Source organism: Alosa pseudoharengus, unplaced genomic scaffold (genome assembly GCF_046254945.1).
Source record: "Alosa pseudoharengus isolate Yale_2024_CS ecotype anadromous, Long Island Sound unplaced genomic scaffold, YU_APseudo_1.1 YU_APseudo_1.1_scf_15, whole genome shotgun sequence".
NCBI lineage: Eukaryota > Metazoa > Chordata > Actinopteri > Clupeiformes > Clupeidae > Alosa > Alosa pseudoharengus.
This window is the reverse complement of record NW_027468620.1, coordinates 21,596,785-21,617,538: the sequence shown is the minus strand read 5'-3', so window position 1 is coordinate 21,617,538 and position 20,754 is coordinate 21,596,785. Positions and strand designations below refer to the sequence as shown.

General features: G+C 44.4%; 1 protein-coding gene across 1 annotated transcript in view; it reads right to left on the bottom strand.

Moving 5' to 3' along the window:
- Window positions 1–20,754, bottom strand: part of ldb3a (LIM domain binding 3a) — a 44,537-nt gene that overhangs the window by 1,632 nt on the left and 22,151 nt on the right. Inside the window, exons 6-12 of the mRNA XM_076285888.1 lie at window positions 14,909–15,075; window positions 14,498–14,534; window positions 3,255–3,311; window positions 1,959–2,245; window positions 1,294–1,645; window positions 338–518; window positions 73–193 (exon numbers count right to left, since the gene is read on the bottom strand). Of these exons, the coding sequence (XP_076142003.1) occupies window positions 73–193; window positions 338–518; window positions 1,294–1,645; window positions 1,959–2,245; window positions 3,255–3,311; window positions 14,498–14,534; window positions 14,909–15,075 (1,202 nt within the window). The remainder of the gene's footprint in view (window positions 1–72; window positions 194–337; window positions 519–1,293; window positions 1,646–1,958; window positions 2,246–3,254; window positions 3,312–14,497; window positions 14,535–14,908; window positions 15,076–20,754) is intronic.

The window sequence follows — 20,754 nt, the reverse complement described above, 5'->3', positions numbered from 1 at the left end:
TGGCACAAGCCTGAATGGCATGCAGCTTGTAAAGGCTTGCTTCTTTGTGGAAATGCTGGGTGCATTACGTACCTTTCTCACAGTAAGGTTCACCATCCTCCATGTGGAACAGGCTGTTTCCAAAGGGCTTCCCACACGCAGCGCACACAAAACAGGTGGTGTGCCAAGTCTGCCGCAGCGCATGCATCACTTCCTGTCAGCAAAAGAGAGACGAAAAAAACAAAACAAACAAAAACAAAACGGTGACTGTCTGTCGGCCCGCACGGCGTGCTCACTGAACAACATGTGGGCGCATTGTGGCACGTCCCATGCCGTACGTGTCCCACCGCGCACTCACCCCCATGATCTTGGTGTTGCAACGGGCACAGGTGGGGGCGAAGTACTCGCCGTAGCAGTTCTCGCAGTAAACGCTGTTCTGCTCCTCCACGAAGCTGGCGTCAGCCAGCGACATTTGGCAGTAGTGGCAGTTGAACTCCTCGGGGTGCCAAGAGCGGCCCAGTGCCACCAGGAATGGGCCTCTGAGGGCAGGGCAGCAGGAAAGGACACAGACAAATCAGTAGGGAAGCAACAGGTCAGGCACACTTATAGTATAAGTATACTCTTTTTATCCCGTGAGGGAAATTTGGTCTCTGCATTTATCCCAATCCGTGAATTAGTGAAACACAGTCAGCACACAGTGAAGCACACACTAATTCCGGCGCAGTGAGCTGCCTGCAACAACAGCGGCGCTCGGGGAGTTAGGTGCCTTGCTCAAGGGCACTTCAGCTGTGCCTACTGGTCGGGGTTCGAACCGGCAACCCTCCAGTTACAAGTCCGAAGCGCTAACCAGTAGGCCACAGCTGCCCAAACTTGGTGGGTGGGTGTACGATAGGTGTTAACTGAAGCACCTGCCTGCTCTTTACCTGGCCAAGACTAAAAATATCTTTCTTTAAAATGCTCTTGCAAAAGTGTTTATTTGAACTATTTTCTCTTTAAATATATATAAATGAATAAATAAAATATATAATACACAGGTTATAACAATTATACTTTAAGATCATGAAAAAACACAGGTGACTTGAAATATAACTGTATGTACCTGCCAGTCAATCTCAGTACCTACTATCTACAGTAACTGATACTAAGGATCAGTAGGCCTACTTCTAATGGAAGAACCCAAACACAACCAATATGTCCATTTTCCCCCAATTTCCAATTTGCCCATACACACTGCACCACACAACAGATTACTAGCAATGGGACACAGTCCACTGTGCTCTTTATGTCCGTGGATCATACGCCGTTATAGTTTACCTGATGATGCTGTTGCATGACCCACACATGGGAGTCCTGCTGCCTGCAGCGAAGCGCTCTGCCCTCTGGGCTACCCCCCGGGCCACAGGGGGGAAGGGGGCAGCAGGGGTGAAGGGCGAAGGGCCACCCATGGGAGCCGGGGCATGGGCCGGGTTAGGGATGAAGGCAGGAGGAGGAGGGGCAGACTGGGGGAGAGGCTGCACTTTGACGCTGGTGCTGGTGGTCTTGCCGGGGTCGAACTTCTGGGCAAAGTTGTCGTCTGTCACCCAGGGAGGGCGGTTGGAGGGGGGAGTGGGAGCGGAGGGGGCCGGAGCTGGAGCCATGGCGATGGGGATCTGGACTGGGGCAGGAGCTGGAGGGGAGGAGAAGATCAGCAGTCAGACCCATTGTGATATTTACCTCAGGGAAAGCAGGTAGACTTACAGGGCAATATAGAATAACATTACTTATCAAATACAACAATACTGGCCATACACATTGTAGACATGGTTGTTATACATGTCATATCATATGGAATTACAGAAAAACCATTAATTTCACAACTTGATATAAAACTTGATATAAAAATGATATAAAACCTTAAATTATAACTTTAGATTGTGTGATTATTGTTCTAGCTACCCACGGATCTTTCATAACACACACCCAAAGACAAAGCCCTGTACCTGGTGCTGAGGGGTAGGCGGCAGGCACAATGGTGGCAGTGCTGACCATTTTAGGCTGCTGTGGCGGGGGGCCCACAGGAATCTGAATTGAGCTTTGCTGCATGGGTGGCGGCGCCTGCATGGGCAGCTGGTGCATGGGTGGAGGCTGCATTGGTGGATACTGCATTGGGGGATACTGCATCTGTGGCTGGTGCTGCATCTGTGGCGGGTGCTGCATCTGTGGCGGGTGCTGCATCTGTGGTGGGGGCTGCATTGGGGCCTGCATGGGTGGACCCGACATGTACTGGCTGCAAGAGAACACACGGGACCGACAATGCAAATTCCATGCAACCCAAATGGCAAAGGACTTTCTATACAATTGTACACAAAATAAGGAGATCATCCCTACTCCATGCCGATGTCATTATTATGTATATATATGCAAATATAATAAAAAATAAAATTCTCTTTACAGATTTCATCCACATATATCGTGTGATGTATGCAAATGAACAAAGGATATGTAGATATGACAGCAAATGTTGACTAATTAAATAGTTAGCTAGTAAATACTAAAAACATAGCACGGTAAGTTTGTAAATATTGGCGTTTCATAGTACATGCCCATGTACTACGCCGATACACATGAGTTAGTGACACCTGCTGGAGAACATTAATCCTGTTCCAACTTTGCCTCCATGTTTGGAACAAACCTGATCCACCAGCAGATCCGTGAGTGCTGGTGTCTTACCTGTACATCTTCCCCTTCACCAGACACAGTTTTACACAAACATTAGTGGCTTTAAAAAAAAAAAAAAAAAACTAGCAGAGACCCAGATAGATAGAGAGAGGGGTAGAGGAAAGAACAGAGGCTGACATCAAGAAGACAGTGTTAGAACAGCCATTACAAATGGACAGACAGTAGGGTTATCAAAGAAAAGACATCTTTGATTGAACCAAGGGCCTTTTTGTGTTGTTTTCTTTTAGTTCCACTGGTTATTTTTTGAATAGTAGCTGTGAGGATAAAAAAGCTATACCATTATCTGCATAAATGTCAGTTAAGAGCCACAAGTACTCAGGGGAAGAGGTTAAAGAACAGTCACAGTCAGAAAGCACAAATGCACCATCCTTTGTCAAGAGTATATATATCAGTTGAAAATGTAGGTTGGAGAGGTTGAGTGGAACAGGTGGGTTACTCTGGTTGGTAAGAGGGTTATTCTGACACTAAGAGGAGGGGAGATAGGGGAGACACACTGCCTCGATGCCACCAGTGCAGCTGGGGTGCCATCCCAGACGAGCTGCACGCCTCATCAGTACCTGGACATGGAGGTTGTGAAGTGGGAGCTGTAACCAGAGGCAGACTGCAGGCTGTAGCTACAATGCAATGGAGACAAAAGGGGTTGAAAGGTCAACGGTCACAGAGGGGTGAACTCTAGATTTTTGGCTTGGCTTTACCATGTCCACCCATAGCTGTGTTTCTGCATACTGTCCTGTGGCTACGAATGACGCGATGCATCTTTGCTGTCGTTTGTATTGTTGTTTGTTGAGAGTGATTTTTTTTTTTGTCCAGTGACTTTTGGAAGTTGAACTGCAACATGAAATGTTCACAGCAGACATGCACTGCACAGTGATGAATGTGTTTGTGGATACATCAGGTGAGGAAAACGGTATACAGTTAAAAAAGTGCTGGTGACAACCTTTCACTTTGTGTGTGAGGACAGACCCACAAGTGCACAGTATAGGTGAACATGACAGTGCAGAGTTTAAAGATTCAAGTGCACAAGATGAACCACTTTAAAATAAGTGTACAAATCATAATAATTAAAATGAATTACTATGATTTATGTCAGTGAAATAAGGGATTTTACAATTAACTTGAATCTGATTGACATTAAATGGGATGTGACAATTTCAACAGGCAGGTACAAGTAAATCATATCAAATCAATTAATGTCTTCAACCAATCTTACATCACAAATTTCTCAAAAATGTGAAAACACAACACACATTCAACATACGTAACAAAGCAAGAGAACAATGCACTCTGAGGGGAATTCCATGCCACACTCCAGACATTTAGAAAATATTATTAATGATAATGAGGATGACAGGAATGAGAATTACACTCTAAAAGCCAGAGAAGAAGTCATTTGTAAATGTCATTAATGTAAAGGTTATGAGTAAAACAGAGGAAAGTCTGTCCAGTTATAATTCACATTGAATTGCACACATGTATATGTGCTAATTACATCTAACAAATAAATTGTAGTGTTTTTTAGAACAGTTATGATTAAATATGTGTATGTGTAAACAGATCAGATGTATTGCTAGAAACCACTCCATTCACAAAGTGGTTTTAGAGTGCTGGCTGACTATTGAACCATACTGTACTCAAACTTGATCAAATGTTCCAGTGCATTTAAGTGAACAGTGATGATGATTGGACACTGGGTGATTAGTGCGGGCTAGAGTGTGTGCATGCAGCTTAGACGTGACGTGCAGAGTGAGCGTGGGTGAGCGTGGGATACAGGAACGGTGCAGTGCTCTAGCTCAGACAAGGCCAGCGGTCACTACCGGACACTACGTCACCATTTATCCACTACCAGGCTCATCGCAAGATAAATGGGGCCATTTCGTGAATGACATCCTACGGTCGGGAAGAAGAGCATGGATGGGCTTGCTCTAGAGTGCATGCCAATGCTCAAACCTTTTTTTTTTGGGAGAGAGAGAGGTTTGGGCACCCTGCTCCATTTGAAGAAATTAGGCGATAAACAGAGACAAAATGGAGGGCAAAATGGATCTCTAATAGCAGTTAGCATTGCATGATCATACGTCTTAGGAAGGATGGGCATATTCTGAACTGATGATGATTAATAATGTGAGGGGAACAGCGACATGAAGGAAAGAGAGAGGTGCAATTAGTAGGAAGACCAGCCAAACCTCTGGGAACGAAATCTCTTCTAAAGATACCAGTGTTGTCAAAAATCCCCATAGGAGCTTTTCTAACTGTGTTTTATTTGGTTCACTTCTTGCACTTCTCTGTATTTTTGCCCCAGTTTTCCACTATCTGAATCTTGACATTACAGATCATGTGTGCGTCATCCAGACAAGGATCATACGTGGAAAAAAAAATCCTTAATGACAAAACCCAATTAGAAGGCACCTCCAACTGTTCCTACTTACCTACAATTTCAACTTATAACTGTCCAATTGAGATCAGCTCAATTTTCCCATTTTGGACAATGCGCTGTGTGTCAGAGGTGCCATTGGTCTGTACCGGACCTCAAACAGGAGAGAAGCTCCTGACCTACACCAAGCCTCCCTGGCCGCAGGTCCGTCCATCCTCCGCTCGTCTCGCTCCTATATCCCATCAGGCCCTGCTACTCTGCACATCACTCCATCGGTCACACACACACAGTGGTTTGGACAGGCGCGAAGTGTGTGAGTTATCTGTGTACCTCAGATGCTTGGGTTTCCCCGAGGGCAGGGAGCGCCCACGTTTGGGCAAATTTCTGGTGCGGAACATCGGGGTGATTGTCAGGGCCTCCAAAGCCGAGGTGGGCGGCGGCCCTCGTTTATAAACATGGTTTCTTAACAAGGGGGGGTTAACGAGACAGGCGTGAATATAGGGATAAGGGTTCTGTCCCTGTCCTAGTGCTAAATAAAATATCCTTTTTCTCTCTCATCTATAGTGAATAAAATGAACAAATGTATTTCAGTCTCCTTATATAGTCTCTAAATATACAGTATATATATATATATATATATATATATATATATATATATATATAATACATTATAGTCCGCTATGCTCCTTGCTTTCCCTCAAAACCTGGCCAAGGAGAAAGGAGACAGTCAGTACTGACAAGTCAATAAACAGGGTGGGTAAAAGGATAAACAGGGTAGGTAAAAGGGAACAGGAACATTGTCTCACTATGGGGAGGGAAAGGAGGCAAGGGTAGAAGTGGAGGGGGGAAAAGTGTATAATGGTGGGAGTAACTGACTGGTGGGGTGGTGGAAATTGTACCTAGACTGCGCAGTCAGAGCGGACGAGATATGGGAGGCAGCAGGGTTCAGGTGGCGGGGGGCCCTGGGGGAGACTGCAGGGGCCTCGGGGGCCACTGGTGTCAGGGCCTGAGACTGTGGGGGCGACACAGGCTGTGGCGCAGGTTCAGGCTGTGAGAGGGACTGAGAGCTGCAGAGGACAGAGGAGAGTTAACACAGCCAGACCAGACCAGACCAGACCAGAGTAGAGTAGAGAGGACAGAGCACAGGGGTGGGTAAGGGGTGGGTAGGGATGCCTTTGAACCTCAGGTGTGTCTACGTTAATGCCTGTGTTTTCATGTTGCATCGTGTCTCTCGGTAGATCTGTGTGTGTGTGTGTGTGTGTGTGTGTGTGTGTGTGTGTGTGTGTGTGTGTGTGTGTGCAAATGAGTAAAATACAGCACACCAACAAAAAGCAAAGAGAAAGAAAGAAAAACAAAAAAAACACGGAGCAAATAAATGACAGAGAAGGAGAAGAAGAAACAGACTGAGTGAGAGAGATAGAGTATGCGTATGTGTGTGTGTGTGTGTGTGTGTGTCTGTGTGTGCTACACGCTTGTGTTTATGCTTTAATATGGAGCGCACAATTCACCAGCCCCCTCCCCACCCCCTTGGCTCAGCGTGAACATGTGCACACATAGCAGGCGTCGGCATGGCCGGTGAAGGTCCTCTGAGGGATCCTGTTTCCTGCGGGGGAGAAACAGCTGAAATGGAGAGCAGTGGGACAGACAGCAACCCTGCGTCAGCTCCACGAGTCCTTCATGGGACGCAGGTCAAAGGCCGGCCACTTCTGGCACCATTCCAAATGAATCCGCTTGGTTGCCCGGTGAATGTGGAACCCTAATGGTCTCCCAAACACCAGACTCTTCTATAGTTAACTTCTACACCTGTATACAGGTAAAGAATCCCTGTTTGAGCTAAGCTTATGTATCTTAATGATACTACAACCAATTAGCTGGGTGTCAGATGGAATCTCACTGTGTTTAGCTTCCTATGGGGGGTATTTTGACAGCAATGGAACCAGTGTCAAGTGTAATCATTCCCAAGCTTTACATAACTCCGGTTTAGGAGAAATCTACTAAAGCTTGACTGATACTTTCTGTTAGGACAGTTAGGAGTCATGGAATTGAGTGGATAAAGAGGCTGGGTCCGACTGTTCTCTCCACTGCCATGGGCTCTCTGTTCTTACTGCTCTTGAGAAGTCAGATCCTCCAACATCTCCGGGCTCTGCAATGGTTCCTACATGACTTGTTTTTCAGCTACATGTGCAATGCATGTGTGTGTGTGTGTGTGTGTGTGTGTGTGTGTGTGTGTGTGTGTGTGTGTGTGTGTGTGTGTGTGTGTCTGTGTGTCTGTGTGTGTCTGTGTGTGTCTGTGTGTGTCTGTGTCTGTGTGTCTGTGTGTGTCTGTGTGTGTCTGTGTGTGTGTGTGTGCATGTGTGTTGGGGGGCAATAGCAGCCTTAGTTTGTATGTATGGACATGTATTTCATTACCAGGAAAGGGTCAGGTTACCTAAAACTTACCTTGTAAAATTTGATCTTTGAGGTCTTGTTCCACTGACTTTTTAAAGAACTCTTTTTAAGGGAAACCTGATGATTGCTGATTTGACGATTGAAAGCTCTCTGTTCAATGCAGGTTATTAACAAAAGCATAATCCCTGATGATGCTTTTTTATGTTCCATTTCAGCTCACCACCATCACCACCAGCAATCAACAGGTGTACCTTTAATTTTTCTGGACTAAACCACTATCACCTTTACACATGCACAAATATGTGTATCAAATATTATCTTCATGAAAAGTAAACATGTGTATGTACTAAAATAACATACATACATCAGGACACACATTAAACAAACAGGCAGAACAAACAGACATACCAGAACAAACCCTGGACCAATGTAGAACGGACGAGGGAAGACAGACAAACAGCGAACATATCCAATCACGGCATTACCTCTCTGGGGTAGGCTCTACAGGGGCGGGTTCTGGACTTGAGGTAGCATCAGGCAGTGGTGCCTGATTGGCTAGGCACTCTGGCTCAGAAGCAGGTTGATTGGGCGAAGCGGCAGTAGCAGGCAGAGCGTCAGCCATAAGGCTGGTGGACACTGGAGCATGCTCAACAGGGGGACTGGATCACAGGTTAGGTTGCAACGAAAGAGAGAGGTCACACTGCTGTACTTAAAGGTGTATATATATACACATACACAAACACATACACATACACACACAGGGACAAAACAGCTCAATGTGTGTGTATGTGTGTGCGTGTGTGTGTTTGTGTGTGTATATACATACAGCAAGAATTAGAGAGTTAATATCAGCTTAAGGCACAAATGCTGGGCAACTGCCTCATTTCCATGCAAAAACAAGAAGCAGCATCGCTCAGTATTGCTTAGCCCAATGCAAGGATGTCCATCAGGGATCAAACAGGAAACATGGGGAAGTTGCAGAGGATCGACCCTGCCTGCAGCTATTAGAAAGATAGCACTTTGTGGTAGGCTGCTAAGGGGGTTGGGGAGGTGGGGTCAGAATGGACTCTGTTAGGAGAAATCAGTGATCACTAATTGAGTCCTGATGATAAAAAGAGTAAGAGTCAGACAGTTAATGGACCAGAGGACTATTGATCGCAGATGAGTCACTGAGCGAGTAGAACAGACAGGCTGTGGGGTCCTGTATGTAGGCTAGAACTGTATGGGCCGTGGCCAGAATCAATAGAGTACGCCCGTATATCATTAAATGACTACCTAGTTTATTATCTAATCTATTACATCTACATGGGGAGGACTTCATTCCCATGATGCAATTAGAGAGCTCTCTGTTTAGGGTTTATTAGAGCCTTGCACTACTGTAGCTCAATATGAAGAGGGGTGGGACTTTTAGTGGCTGTTCCCATGTTGTTGTTTTTTTTTTCAAGTCAGTCCTGCTAAAAAAGTGATAATGTCAAAAGCAAATGCAAGACACAAGGCAATTCATGTCACAATGAGCTGAACAATCTGTCAAAATAATCCCAAATGTAAAACCAGCAACAAATCAGCAAAAATCAACAAAAGAAAAGACAAAAAAACACCATCCAAAGCTGCACATTTCAATCAACTCAATAACAGAGGTTATGCCTTAATGCCTCAGTTTGTTCGTGATCGTGGGATAAATGTGGTGTTCTTTCCTCTGAGTGGTGATTTTGGGGAGTAGGGGGTGGGGTAGAGGTGGGGGAGGGGGGTGGGGGGGCTGGCTGGGGGAGGAGGCAGGCACCTAGCAGCAACCGGCCTGGTGGAGGACTGATGGCTGACCCCTGTTCACCGCAACCACCACTCTCAAACCTCTCTCTCACTGACCAAATAGTTAGCACCAGGCTGACCAGTATCAGACAGCAATTGCTTTCTAGTCATTTGGAAATGGCAAAGCACCACCTTGAGTGGTGTTTAAGAAACTAAGCACAGGAGAGAGAAGCTAGGAGGCGGAAACTGCCGGCTGTTAACCCCTTATCACTGTCTGTGGTGAACTTGTGACGTTGGTCTTTGGTGCTCTTGACTAGCTGTGGAGTCTAGCAGAAGAACGTTGGCTGGGCTGGAGACAAGGGCTAATGGGAGAATGTCACCCACAGGCACTGGGAACTACACTGACTATCAGCACTAACTTACACCAGAGGTGAGTGAGAGATACAATAAACCTTTGCTGTATTGCAGTCATAAACATGTTCATGGGCACTCTCTTGCAGTTCACACGCACACGCACAGGAACACGCACAGACACACAGACACACACACACACACCGAACACACACACACACACACACACACACACACACACACACACACAGACGCAGATACAAACACACAGACACACATCGAACACACACACACACACACACACACACACACACACACACACACACACAGACACACACACACACACACACACCGAACACACACACACACACACACACACACACACACACACACACACACACATACACAGACGCAGATACAAACACACAGTTGCAATGAGCCCTATATAAAAAACATAAAACACACAAGGGGGTTACACAATAACCATAACATGTGTGTTACACGTCTCTAATTAACTAATGAACACGGAACTGACATGGAACAGAACTGATATTTGAAGTAAACATAAGACCTAGTTAGTTTCTACAAAGCTGTCTGACAGTGCAAAGCAAGGATGTAGAAGGGAAAAAAGATTGAGACCAGGCGGTAGTGCTGAAGGACTAAGGCATTATCCAAGGTCTCATTGATTGAGCCACTTGTTTTTTGCTCGAGAACTGCCTACTAACTGACGTGCCATGTCAACTGTGTATAAGGAAACGTTCAAGCATTAAAATACGCTGCCAAAACAGAGTGAGGAACAGTGGAAAGATTGCTCCAAAATCTATAGTGCCCCCTGCTGGTACAGTCTGCTTGCCACAAGTGTTAACAGGGAAATTGCATTCATCCTCTTGCCAGGGCTACTTGAATAGTCTGTTAGTGCCATTCAAGACATCAGTGGTATCATCATAAGCTAATGAATACCATTACTGTACTGTGCTCCTACTTTGACTGTAGCTAACACACACACTCTAGCTAAGCATCCAGGCACAACACACTCCGACCCTAAGCATGCATGACGGGATGGGAGGAGAGAGGGCAGGAGGGAGGATCTGAGCTCCATGCGGCCTCGGGCAGGAGAGGAGAAGAGAAAGGCAAACAGAGCTGGCTACACATGGCCTGATTATGGGCTTATGGCCCCTAAGTAGCATGCAGTGTTTGAACTATATATTCCTCTTTACATAACTGGGATATGGCTAGTTCAATAAGTATGTCAATATTACTTTGGGAACGGATGAACATATGGTAACCTATATATGTATATGGGTTTAAATGAAGTGGCACTGATCATTGCATGGGTGTTCTGGTATTAGTGATGGAAGAGCAATGCAGTTATTTGGACAAAATGGAATACGTTGTGACAATAAGACACACACACACACACACACACACACACACACACACACACACACACACACACACACACACACACACACACACACACACACACACACACATACACACATAAACAGACAAACACACACACACACACAAACTCTCCCTTTCACAGTTTATCATTCATTCAATGATATCTTGCTTCTATTTAGCTTTCAAAAGCACTAAAGGGTAACTCGTGAAGAGTGAGAGATGAATAGCAAACGACTGCACATAATGATGGACTGACATCAACACTACCTCTAGCATATCTAGTCTACGTTAAATAGTCAATAATCAAGGTTAAATAGCCTGCCTACAAACAACAACAACCTGATGTCATATATTTACATGAGATTCAATGGAGTTAAAATATAGACTAAAAATATGTACAATGCATTTAAAAGTATCATGATGGTACAAACAATGAAAACAAAATCATGCTGAAAGCTGCTGTAAGGTAAGTTAGCAGTTCTTGCTAACTTCTATCTGACCATACATGTGTACATCACACATGTCATTAATTTTCTTCCATTGCATTTCATAGGTACAAAATACAATACAAAGCATTCTGAGGGAAAAAAACTATAGCTTACAGCAGCTTTAACTGGGAGATACTGGAAAAATACTCTGGTGCAACATAAGATCACAAATCACTCTATAATATCACTACTACGACAGAAATTTGCAGGTCTTCCAACACTACCAGCCAAGACTCTACCGCACATTAACACAATCACTGAGCTAGTTTGATTGCGAGTAGACATCAGTGAATGTGACATAAAGCAATGTCCTGTGATTGGCGCCTATGGATTCAGCTATGGATCATGGATGATCGGCAAAAAGACCGCACAGAGCACTGCACAGAGGGTGAATGAGATGCAGATGTCAGCTAAAGAGTTACAGTGATGGAGTGTATGAAAATGGAGATAGAGATGGAGATGGAGATCTGGATGGAGGAACAAGGGGCAACAACAAGGGGTAGAGGGGCCAGCCACCCAGAAATGAGTTGGGGGGGGAGGCGTGGGCACAAGCACTCCAGTGCATTCACTCTCTCTACCCAGCATGCAGGTGGGGGTGGGGGTGAAAGGTCAGGGATGTCGGAGGCAGCCAACAAGCAATGATGCCAAGAAGACGCGGTTAGCGGTGGTTGCAGTCAAGTCACTCACTATATCACAAACAGTCCACAGCGCAGGCTGATACAATTTCCCTCATTGACCACCAGACAAGCAATATATTTTACCTTGTTACTATGGTTTCCTCTCAGAGGAGGAAACAGGGGCCTGGCATCGCACCACTGACTACTCACAGATCTGAATACCTTCTCTCCTCTTTTATCCCTCTCTCTCTCTCTCTCAGGGGCAGGGAGGATGAACAGACGCCCCACTGGAGATATGGGCTGATGGCTTCTCTTTCCTTGAGTTGATCCAACAGACACGATCCTGTCCCTTAAGCCAAGGCTGACACCCTATAGAGCTCCACTACTCATAGGAGGACTCGTCTAGTGTTTGGAGATCTCTAATTAGGGGGCACACTATTTGTTAATGAGTATTGTAATGAGTGTGTAGACCTCATGAGATCGTAAATCATGGCTCAGCTCAGTTGTGCAAATTTACATACCGAGTGCAATTATGTGATTATGTAAATATTTACATGGCATTACATTACTTGAAATGTACACTGATACTGCAGACTAGTTGATTTCAGCTAAATGTGTACTGACAGAACGACTAGTATAAAATTAAAAAAAGTGATGGGATCTTATAAAATGTCTAAATGCACATTTATTACTATGGTGTGACCCACAAATTAAATGTAAACTGAACACTGAACACTTTGACACCAACACAGATTTATGACCACACCTGTCCTCTATATATAACTGCTTCCGTTTTTAATCCCTGGATGCTACAAAATCCTTTACAATGGCTGAGAAAAGTCCATGAGCCATTTGGTGAGACTGTTAAGACTGATGTTGGTTTTAATATTTTAATAACACGTCTCCCTCACACTAATGTCACTTCAGTCATGCCCCTCCTGACACGCATGTAATTCTAATCAGATGGGCATGAGGCTGGTAAAGAATTTATAAGCTGTTGCTCATGACAAAGACAATCTAGGAATTCATAACAAAGGACTATTTAATTATGTGACTTAATGGAATAATGGAAATGATTTTATGATGTGAATTTCTCATTTTAGTTGCTTAATGCAGTGAAAGTTTTATTTACCTTTCAATGACCTGAAAGAGAAAACTGACCTGGCCTATGATGCCAGTTCACGTCATATCTAAGGAACAGGTGACTAGGATGTAATGTTTTCATTTAAAAAAACTGTTTTTCACTTAGCAAAGCATCTTTTTTCTCATTGGAGCCATTCTAAAAAAAACATTCACAAGCCAAGAAACGTTTCTGCTGTGTTTCAGTTAAAGGTGGCATCACATTTATTCTCCTAAAATAACAAGCTTCAAAGAATGTGATCAATGGTGAAAACATTTCCAACTACAACTATTCTTTAAATAACAACAAATGGAACTGGTTTAATTCACACCCAAAAGTGTGAGGGGTAGAGCCAAAAGCTTACAGAATAACACTTCAGGGTAGCAAGCTTAACAGAGTATGCCATTATGCCTTTCCCATGTGACCTAGAGAATAACCCAACTATCCAGAACTTTCTTTCTCGACAATCATCTCCTTCTATCCCTCACTTCCATTCTTTTCTACATGCGTTTGCCTCTCCAGTACAGTGGTATGAGCTATTACAGTGATGCCACGTATATGAAGTCACACTTTCAGGTGAGACTTTTATTCTGATGCATGGAGGATCTGGGCAGATAGACCATGGTGCCAGTTTTTCAATCTAGCAAAACGTGGGCCTTTAGCTTCTGACTGAAACTTTTCCCTGTGGCATGAAGGATGGAGAAAGGGAGAGAAGAAAACAGACAAAGAGAAAGAGAGAGGGGAAGAGATAGGTTAGGTTAAAGCCTCTATTTTCCTTTCTGAAACCAGTATTGAATTTCTGAATTACTCGAGCTTCCCATTTTGTGTACCTGTTCCTAACAATAGCTTTAATGGAAGGTGGAACTCTGTATGGAATGATACGCTCAAGAAGGGTGGCTGGAGTTTGAGAAGTGTTCTGGAAAGCCTCTTAGTTCAAAGCAAGTGGTATCTGATTTGAAGACCTGGGAGATGTCACTACCTTGTCAGTTTGTTGTGGAGAGTGGGACAGAGGGGACGAAAGTAGCTCACTGTCTGGAAACCAGGAAAGACGAGAACTCAACGTCTCCAGGCTAAGTGCCATGGCAATGAGTCTATCGCATTTGTCCTGGCGCTAAACTGTTGGGAAGACCAAAGCTAAACCCTCACGGCACAGGCTTCAAGTTCAACACAGAGAGTGATTTGAGGCAGGGGTCGCAGAGAGCAAAGGTCTCCTCTGAGAGGCTGACTGACAGAAATACTGCTCTGTTTAGGCTCAGAAGCCTTGAGCCAGAAAGGAGCTTCTCTCACAGGCCACCAGTAGCTGCTGCTAGCTGCCTACCTTGACTTCATCAGACGGTCCTCATCTGGGTCTTGCACTGCAGAAGAGAGAGGGGGAGGGGGGGGGGGGGGGGAGACAGAGAATATACAAATCAGTTGTCTGAAATGACTCAGGGTTAGCCAACAGGATATGTAGCCAATAGCAATGTGTTACAACAAAAATGTTTTTTTTGTTTATACTGTATATTATTTTACTCAATACTATTCAGTGGCTAAAAAGTAGTATACTCAGCAGCATTTAAAGAAGCACTGCCATATTAAAGTGTGGCTTCAACATACAGAATAAGCAACCATTCTGGACAACAGAGTAATAATCCAAAGCTTGAAGCTATGTATCTCTTGCTGATTAATATAAGAAAGTAAAAATAATGGCGATGAGTGTTTTAAGCTGAACACCAGGTCTGACACTTACAGTACTCGGTGCCAGTGATATGGGCAAGGATGCGGAAGGACTTGGACTGGTGATGGGCAGCCCGGAGGGTCCCTTCGTTGATCTCCGTCTCCTTATCCTTCTTCTGGATGACCGCCTGATACACTGGAGAGGCACTGTCTACAAGACGGTCTTTTACTGGGAGAGTACTGGAACCACAGAGAGAGCCCCACAGCCGTCAGACCGGCCAGCCAACCGACCCGGGGACCAGAGAAAGAGAGAGCCTCTGCTGATTGCTGTGCTTTGGTTTGGTATGTGTGTGTGTGTGACACTCAAAACATGTGCAGGTGTTTACGTTAGCCTCACAGAGTGGTGAGAAAAAAAACAACAACATCAACATTGTATTGTTCTTACAGAGCATGTGCAGAAAACAAACAAACAAAGAAAACACAAAAAGCTTGGTGACAGACTCATGTGACTAATGATTAGGCAGGTAAGCTGACATAGAAAGCACTAATACCAGTGTGGCTAGACCAACGTGGCTTGGCTTAGAGCATTTACATGTGCAGAAAATCATTCAGTTCAAACAGTGAGAAACGCAGAGAAACAGAAGAGAGCTCAGAACATTCTCTTGAGGTAGACAAATTCAGTTAACTTTGTCCAAAATTTGGCAAACTGTGCCAGATTTAAAAAAAAAACATGACTGAAACCGCCCACCTGATTGTAGCTGTGTTCTGATACACTGAAATCAACCCAGGAATCCCTCCTCCAGGGAAAGTATGAACTTCAAAAACCAAAGTCAGTGAAGTCAGAGAACCAATAATGCCAACAAAAGACCCCACAACCTGCTGGACAGCTCTGCAACTCTTAGAGTGGATTGGAAATGCACCAAACTCCACTTTGGGGCCAATCATAATATGGTGCTAATATGATGCAGTGTTGCAGTGTTGATGTATAAATGCTGTGTTATCTATGTTGAATCAGAAATGGTTTAACAATTGGTCCAAAAGGCAAATGAATGGAATGAGAGTGCCAATGAAATTAAAGCATTTTTTGAAATAGACGTTTTCCGCTGCTTTAACGTTGCCCTCTTTGAGAAGTTTGAGCCACATTTTGGAGTACTGGTAATTTGTTCATTAATATCTACCATATCCTTTCTATATTCTTCTACTTACATAAAACTGATACCTGTGTTGAAGCACTTTTAGACAGTCCTGCCAGTGATGTCACCATTGCATTTGAGTGGAAACAATATGTGGAAATCTGTAATCCAGAGTCAGATCCAAATGCACACAACCAATTCAAGGGTAGAGGGGAGGAAAAGAAGACGAGGACAGAGGGGGTCACTGAAGGGGTGACGGGAGGTTGGGGACGAGGGGGGTGGGGGGGGGGGGGGGTGAGTGAACAGGCAGAGAGATGTGGCAGGTGTTACAGGGCGGCTGTGCCCGCCACAGTTTGGATTACTTACGCCAATGGGGATCCCTCATCAGGGATCTCTTCACTGTGACAGGTCACCCAACCAATGAGCAGGGTGGAGGTGCAGCCATGGATGTGGGGGGGCGGGCATGAGGGGGGTGCGAGTGGTGGAGTTGGGGAAGGTGGGGTGGAGAAATGAAGAGATGGATAAATAGAAAGGGCAGGAGTGAGAAATAGAAGAGTAACACAATGGTTCCCACCTACTGACTGCTAGAAGTGACCCCATGTTTGTTTTACAGTGCCCTAGCCACTGGAGATGACGTAGGTGACTAGAAGCATTATTCGTGTACATCAAACTATCAAATTCCTTATTCGTTTGGTGGTCAGTGTAATAACATATCTTTCAGATGATTGACAACTCAATGAAAACAATTCATTGTGATTATCACTTACGCAGCAATTATTTGTCATTTTAAATTTTGCTTAGAACTGTTATGAAGATGATGTGCTTGTTTTCACCAAGTTGCTTTGGAACATCATCACTCAACTTAATTCAAGAAGTCCAGTTATAGACATTACAGACATTGTTAATGCAACATGATTTAGCTCTTTGACATATAATATATCTGATGATACTATATCTGGAAAGAATAAACCACGCTGTTTCATTCTAGAATGGGACAGTTACCAGTATTGTAGAAAGGCCCATTCAGGTAGTCCTAAATGTCTGGTCAATATAATCAGTTGAGAGCTACTGCAAAACTTTGCTAAATGTTTCTTGTCAAAGTGTTTGGATACAAATAGGGGAGGAATGCTCTTTCTTTTCCACAGAAAACTCTCTAAAATAGGGTTCAGGTTAGTCTGGGACTTGACTCTGTGAATGAGATGTCGGTTTTCAAAATGGACTATGATTTTGAGTCATCTTAGCTACTATACGCATGTAGCAACAGCTAACGAGCAAGTAGGGCACTGTAAAAGAAAGCACTGCGGAAATCTCACACCAACCAACTTAGTGTGGGTCACCCAGCCCCAACTCTCTATGATATGTCATATGAGTACAGAGACTATTTCATGTTGAACATATCAGTTGATCAAACTGTAGTATTACATGCCCAATCCACACACTGACACAGTTATACATGGCTTTGCATACATGCCTTCCATGTATTAAATACATTAAAATACACTATACTGTATGATCTCAAATAAATACCTAAGGAGTATATTACAACAGAACAGCTGTTCTGTCGAAGCTAATAAATATGCACAAATGCATTTTTCTTTATCTGTGTTCCCTTGTGCTACTGTAAGTATTGAGTCTTTACTAGGAACGTTTTGCTGCAGGTCCTTACAGGTATGACCAATATTAGATCAACTGGCAGCATGAGTTGAGCTGGTGAGAGCATGGATGGATGGATCAATGGATGGATGAATGAATGAATGAATGAATGAATGAATGAACAACCTACACAAACTCCCCCGAAACTGTGCCAATATACAAGTGTTCATTTTAAATGATCTGATCCTGATATTCAATATAAAACCCACAAGACACTTTTGCTCCTTATTTCTTGCTTCTAACTGGCAACACCAAATCCAGGAACCCCACAGCAAATCAAATACACTCCACACAAAAAAGTTCTCACCCATAAACAGTGCATTATTTTTAAGCTCTCTGTGCCTCGAACACATACATGTGGAGCAGAATTCACTCGCGTGGCAGTCAATCAATCGGATGATCCTATACCAGCTAGATCCCAAAGTAGACATCCTGAGGAAGTTTTAAGCCTCCACCAGCATCAAGCAGCAGCTAATACACCTCCAGCTAATACACCTCTGGATACAACTGGCACCGGAGAGGGTGGAGGGGGCAGGGACCATGCAAGCGGGCAGAAGGATAGACATGCCAAGAGGGTGCGGTGCCGCAGCTGAGACTCTTACCCTTCTTTACCCCGGGCCTGGGTCTGCCCAGCGATTGCGTCCATAATGGCGTCCTGCGAGTACATGCTTATGGGGGTGTTGTACTGGGCGTGGATGATGGTGGCCTTGCCGCCCGGGCCCGGCACCTCAATGGGCTTGTGGGTGGACAAGGCCGAGTCCTTGAGAGCAGTGGGGTTGAAATTGGGGAGGTACTCGTTGCTGTAGGCGATTGGAGTGATTTGTGTGTGAGGGGGAGGAAGGGGCAAAGGGTGTTTTTTTGAAGAATTAGAGGGAGGGAAAGAGAGAGAAAAAGAGAGAGAGAGAGAGAGAGAGAGAGAGAGAGAGAGAGAGAGAGAGGAAGAGAGAGTAGAGGTGGGGGTGAGAAATAAAAAGAGGAAAGGATAAGGTGGAGTGAAGAGAGGACAGGGAATTAGTGATGTACGTGATAAAAAAAGAACAGGGGGCTTTGAAGAACAACAGGACTGACCCAAAGTCACACTCATCCACGGTCTATGAATACCCACGAGCAATTAAGGCAAACCAAAGCACATGTGATCAATAAAGCACGCCTACAAGGCAAGCTAACAAGTCACTCTAAAAATCCATGCCAGTGCATTCTATAACCTGGCATGACCTCTAAGCCTAAGTCAGCAAAATCCATTATCCCCCAGTAGCACTTCAGAGAAACCACACACAGAACCACATCTGAACTCTAAAAATACACACACACACACATACACACACACACCACATGCAACCGCAAATCATTCCATAGACAAGCCATTTGCCACTCTCGTCATTCCATGATCCAAGACAAATAGCACATTCTGCAGCATGACGCCAGACATCTCAAGCAATTCAAAGCATGTGTTGTAGCAGTTGAAAGCAATCTGTCCAAAAGGCATATGCTACAGTACATATGCCGAACAGAGAGTCAATAAAACAACATCATATACAGTGCTCTGGCAATCTAGTCTTATTCAAGCTTGGCAATATGAGCCATATATTTTCAGAAGATTTGAACTGGTCACATAAGACCAATGTCTGTGTAAAGGCATATGGCTGATAGCAGCTTGCTTGACTCATGCAATGAGGACACACTAACCCTAGGCCTGAATACACAGCTCACACACACACACACACACAACACCTACAATATGACACCATGCATATCATCCACATTTAAACACCTATACTGCAATCATACTAACTTGGCAGGAGTGTTGGAGATAACCTAAAACATTGGAGAGAGAGAGAGAGAGAGAGAGAGAAAGAGAGAGAGAGAGAGAGCAAATTAAGGTTAGTAACACTATTCAGTGACTCTTTGAATCATCCAAGGGGTCTGGGGTTAAGGAAACTTGGTGCCTGCAAAGGAAAGATGGTGAGTTAGTGACCTGTGTGACCTGTGCTCTTCAAGTGCCCTTCAATGTGACATTCCCAACTAAAGATACAGGCTCGGCCATAATCATTTTGACCTCTGTTGTTTGTTAATTGAGTTATAAACACTATAGAGCTGTTGAAAGTAATTGTCTATTCAATTGTCAATCTAGCTTTTTTATGCCTTTAATGATAGGACAGTGGAGAGTGACAGGAAACGAATGGGAGAGAGAGCAGGGGTGGGATCTGGAAAGGACCACGGGGCGGGAATCGAACACGGGTCATCGACGTATAGCACAGGTGCCCCAGCCAGTTGCGCCACAGCTGGGGCATCTAGAGCCTTTTTATGTAGCGGAATTTATGACAGTGAATGATTTCTGCTTGCTACCTATCAAATTACGCATTGACTCGTGAAAGAAATCAGTGAATAAATACAGTCAACAAATATTAAACGTTTCCCAATGTGTGAGTGGGAGAGGATTCAAATTAGGGATAGGAGGGAGAAGAGAGAAAGAGAGAGTGATAGAGAGATGCAATGGCAATGCAGGAGAGAGGGCAACTTGAACCCAGGCATTCCGTGGCCTTTAAATGAGATGACAGGAACAGGTGCTTTACCCTGTCGTCACGGTTACAGAGTAACTCTATCCCCTCAGACAACTGTGAAAAGCCTGTAGCAATCTGTGCTATGAGAACACACCTTCCCTTTTTACTCTTTACTCGCAATAATGACGTTTCGTATCACTGAATTCTCTATGGGAAGCATTATAAATCTAATTTGACTGATTATTTCATTATGTTTGACTCTTGGCTTGAGGTATCAATATTGCTGTGTATGTGCTCTCAAATCCTGTTTCATTTGTTGACATTCTGACACTGGAGGAGGACTACTGCTCAAACAGGGAGATATCCGGGTGACTTCTCTACATTTCCAAGCGCTGCGGACTGCAGTGGTCCCAGCAGGCTAAGCAGAACCGGACACCAGGTGAGGGTCAGGCTTATGAGGTCATGAGAGAATTCGAGTGATTACCATCTTTAGAATGTTCTGAGACTTCGCCGGTTCCATTTGTTAGAAAAGCAGGTAAACAGCAGAGACTGGTCATGCCCCTTCACTCTCCTTCCATTGACCATCAGCTCTGCTCTGCTTCTGAAGAACACTCCCATGAATCCCTGCAAAG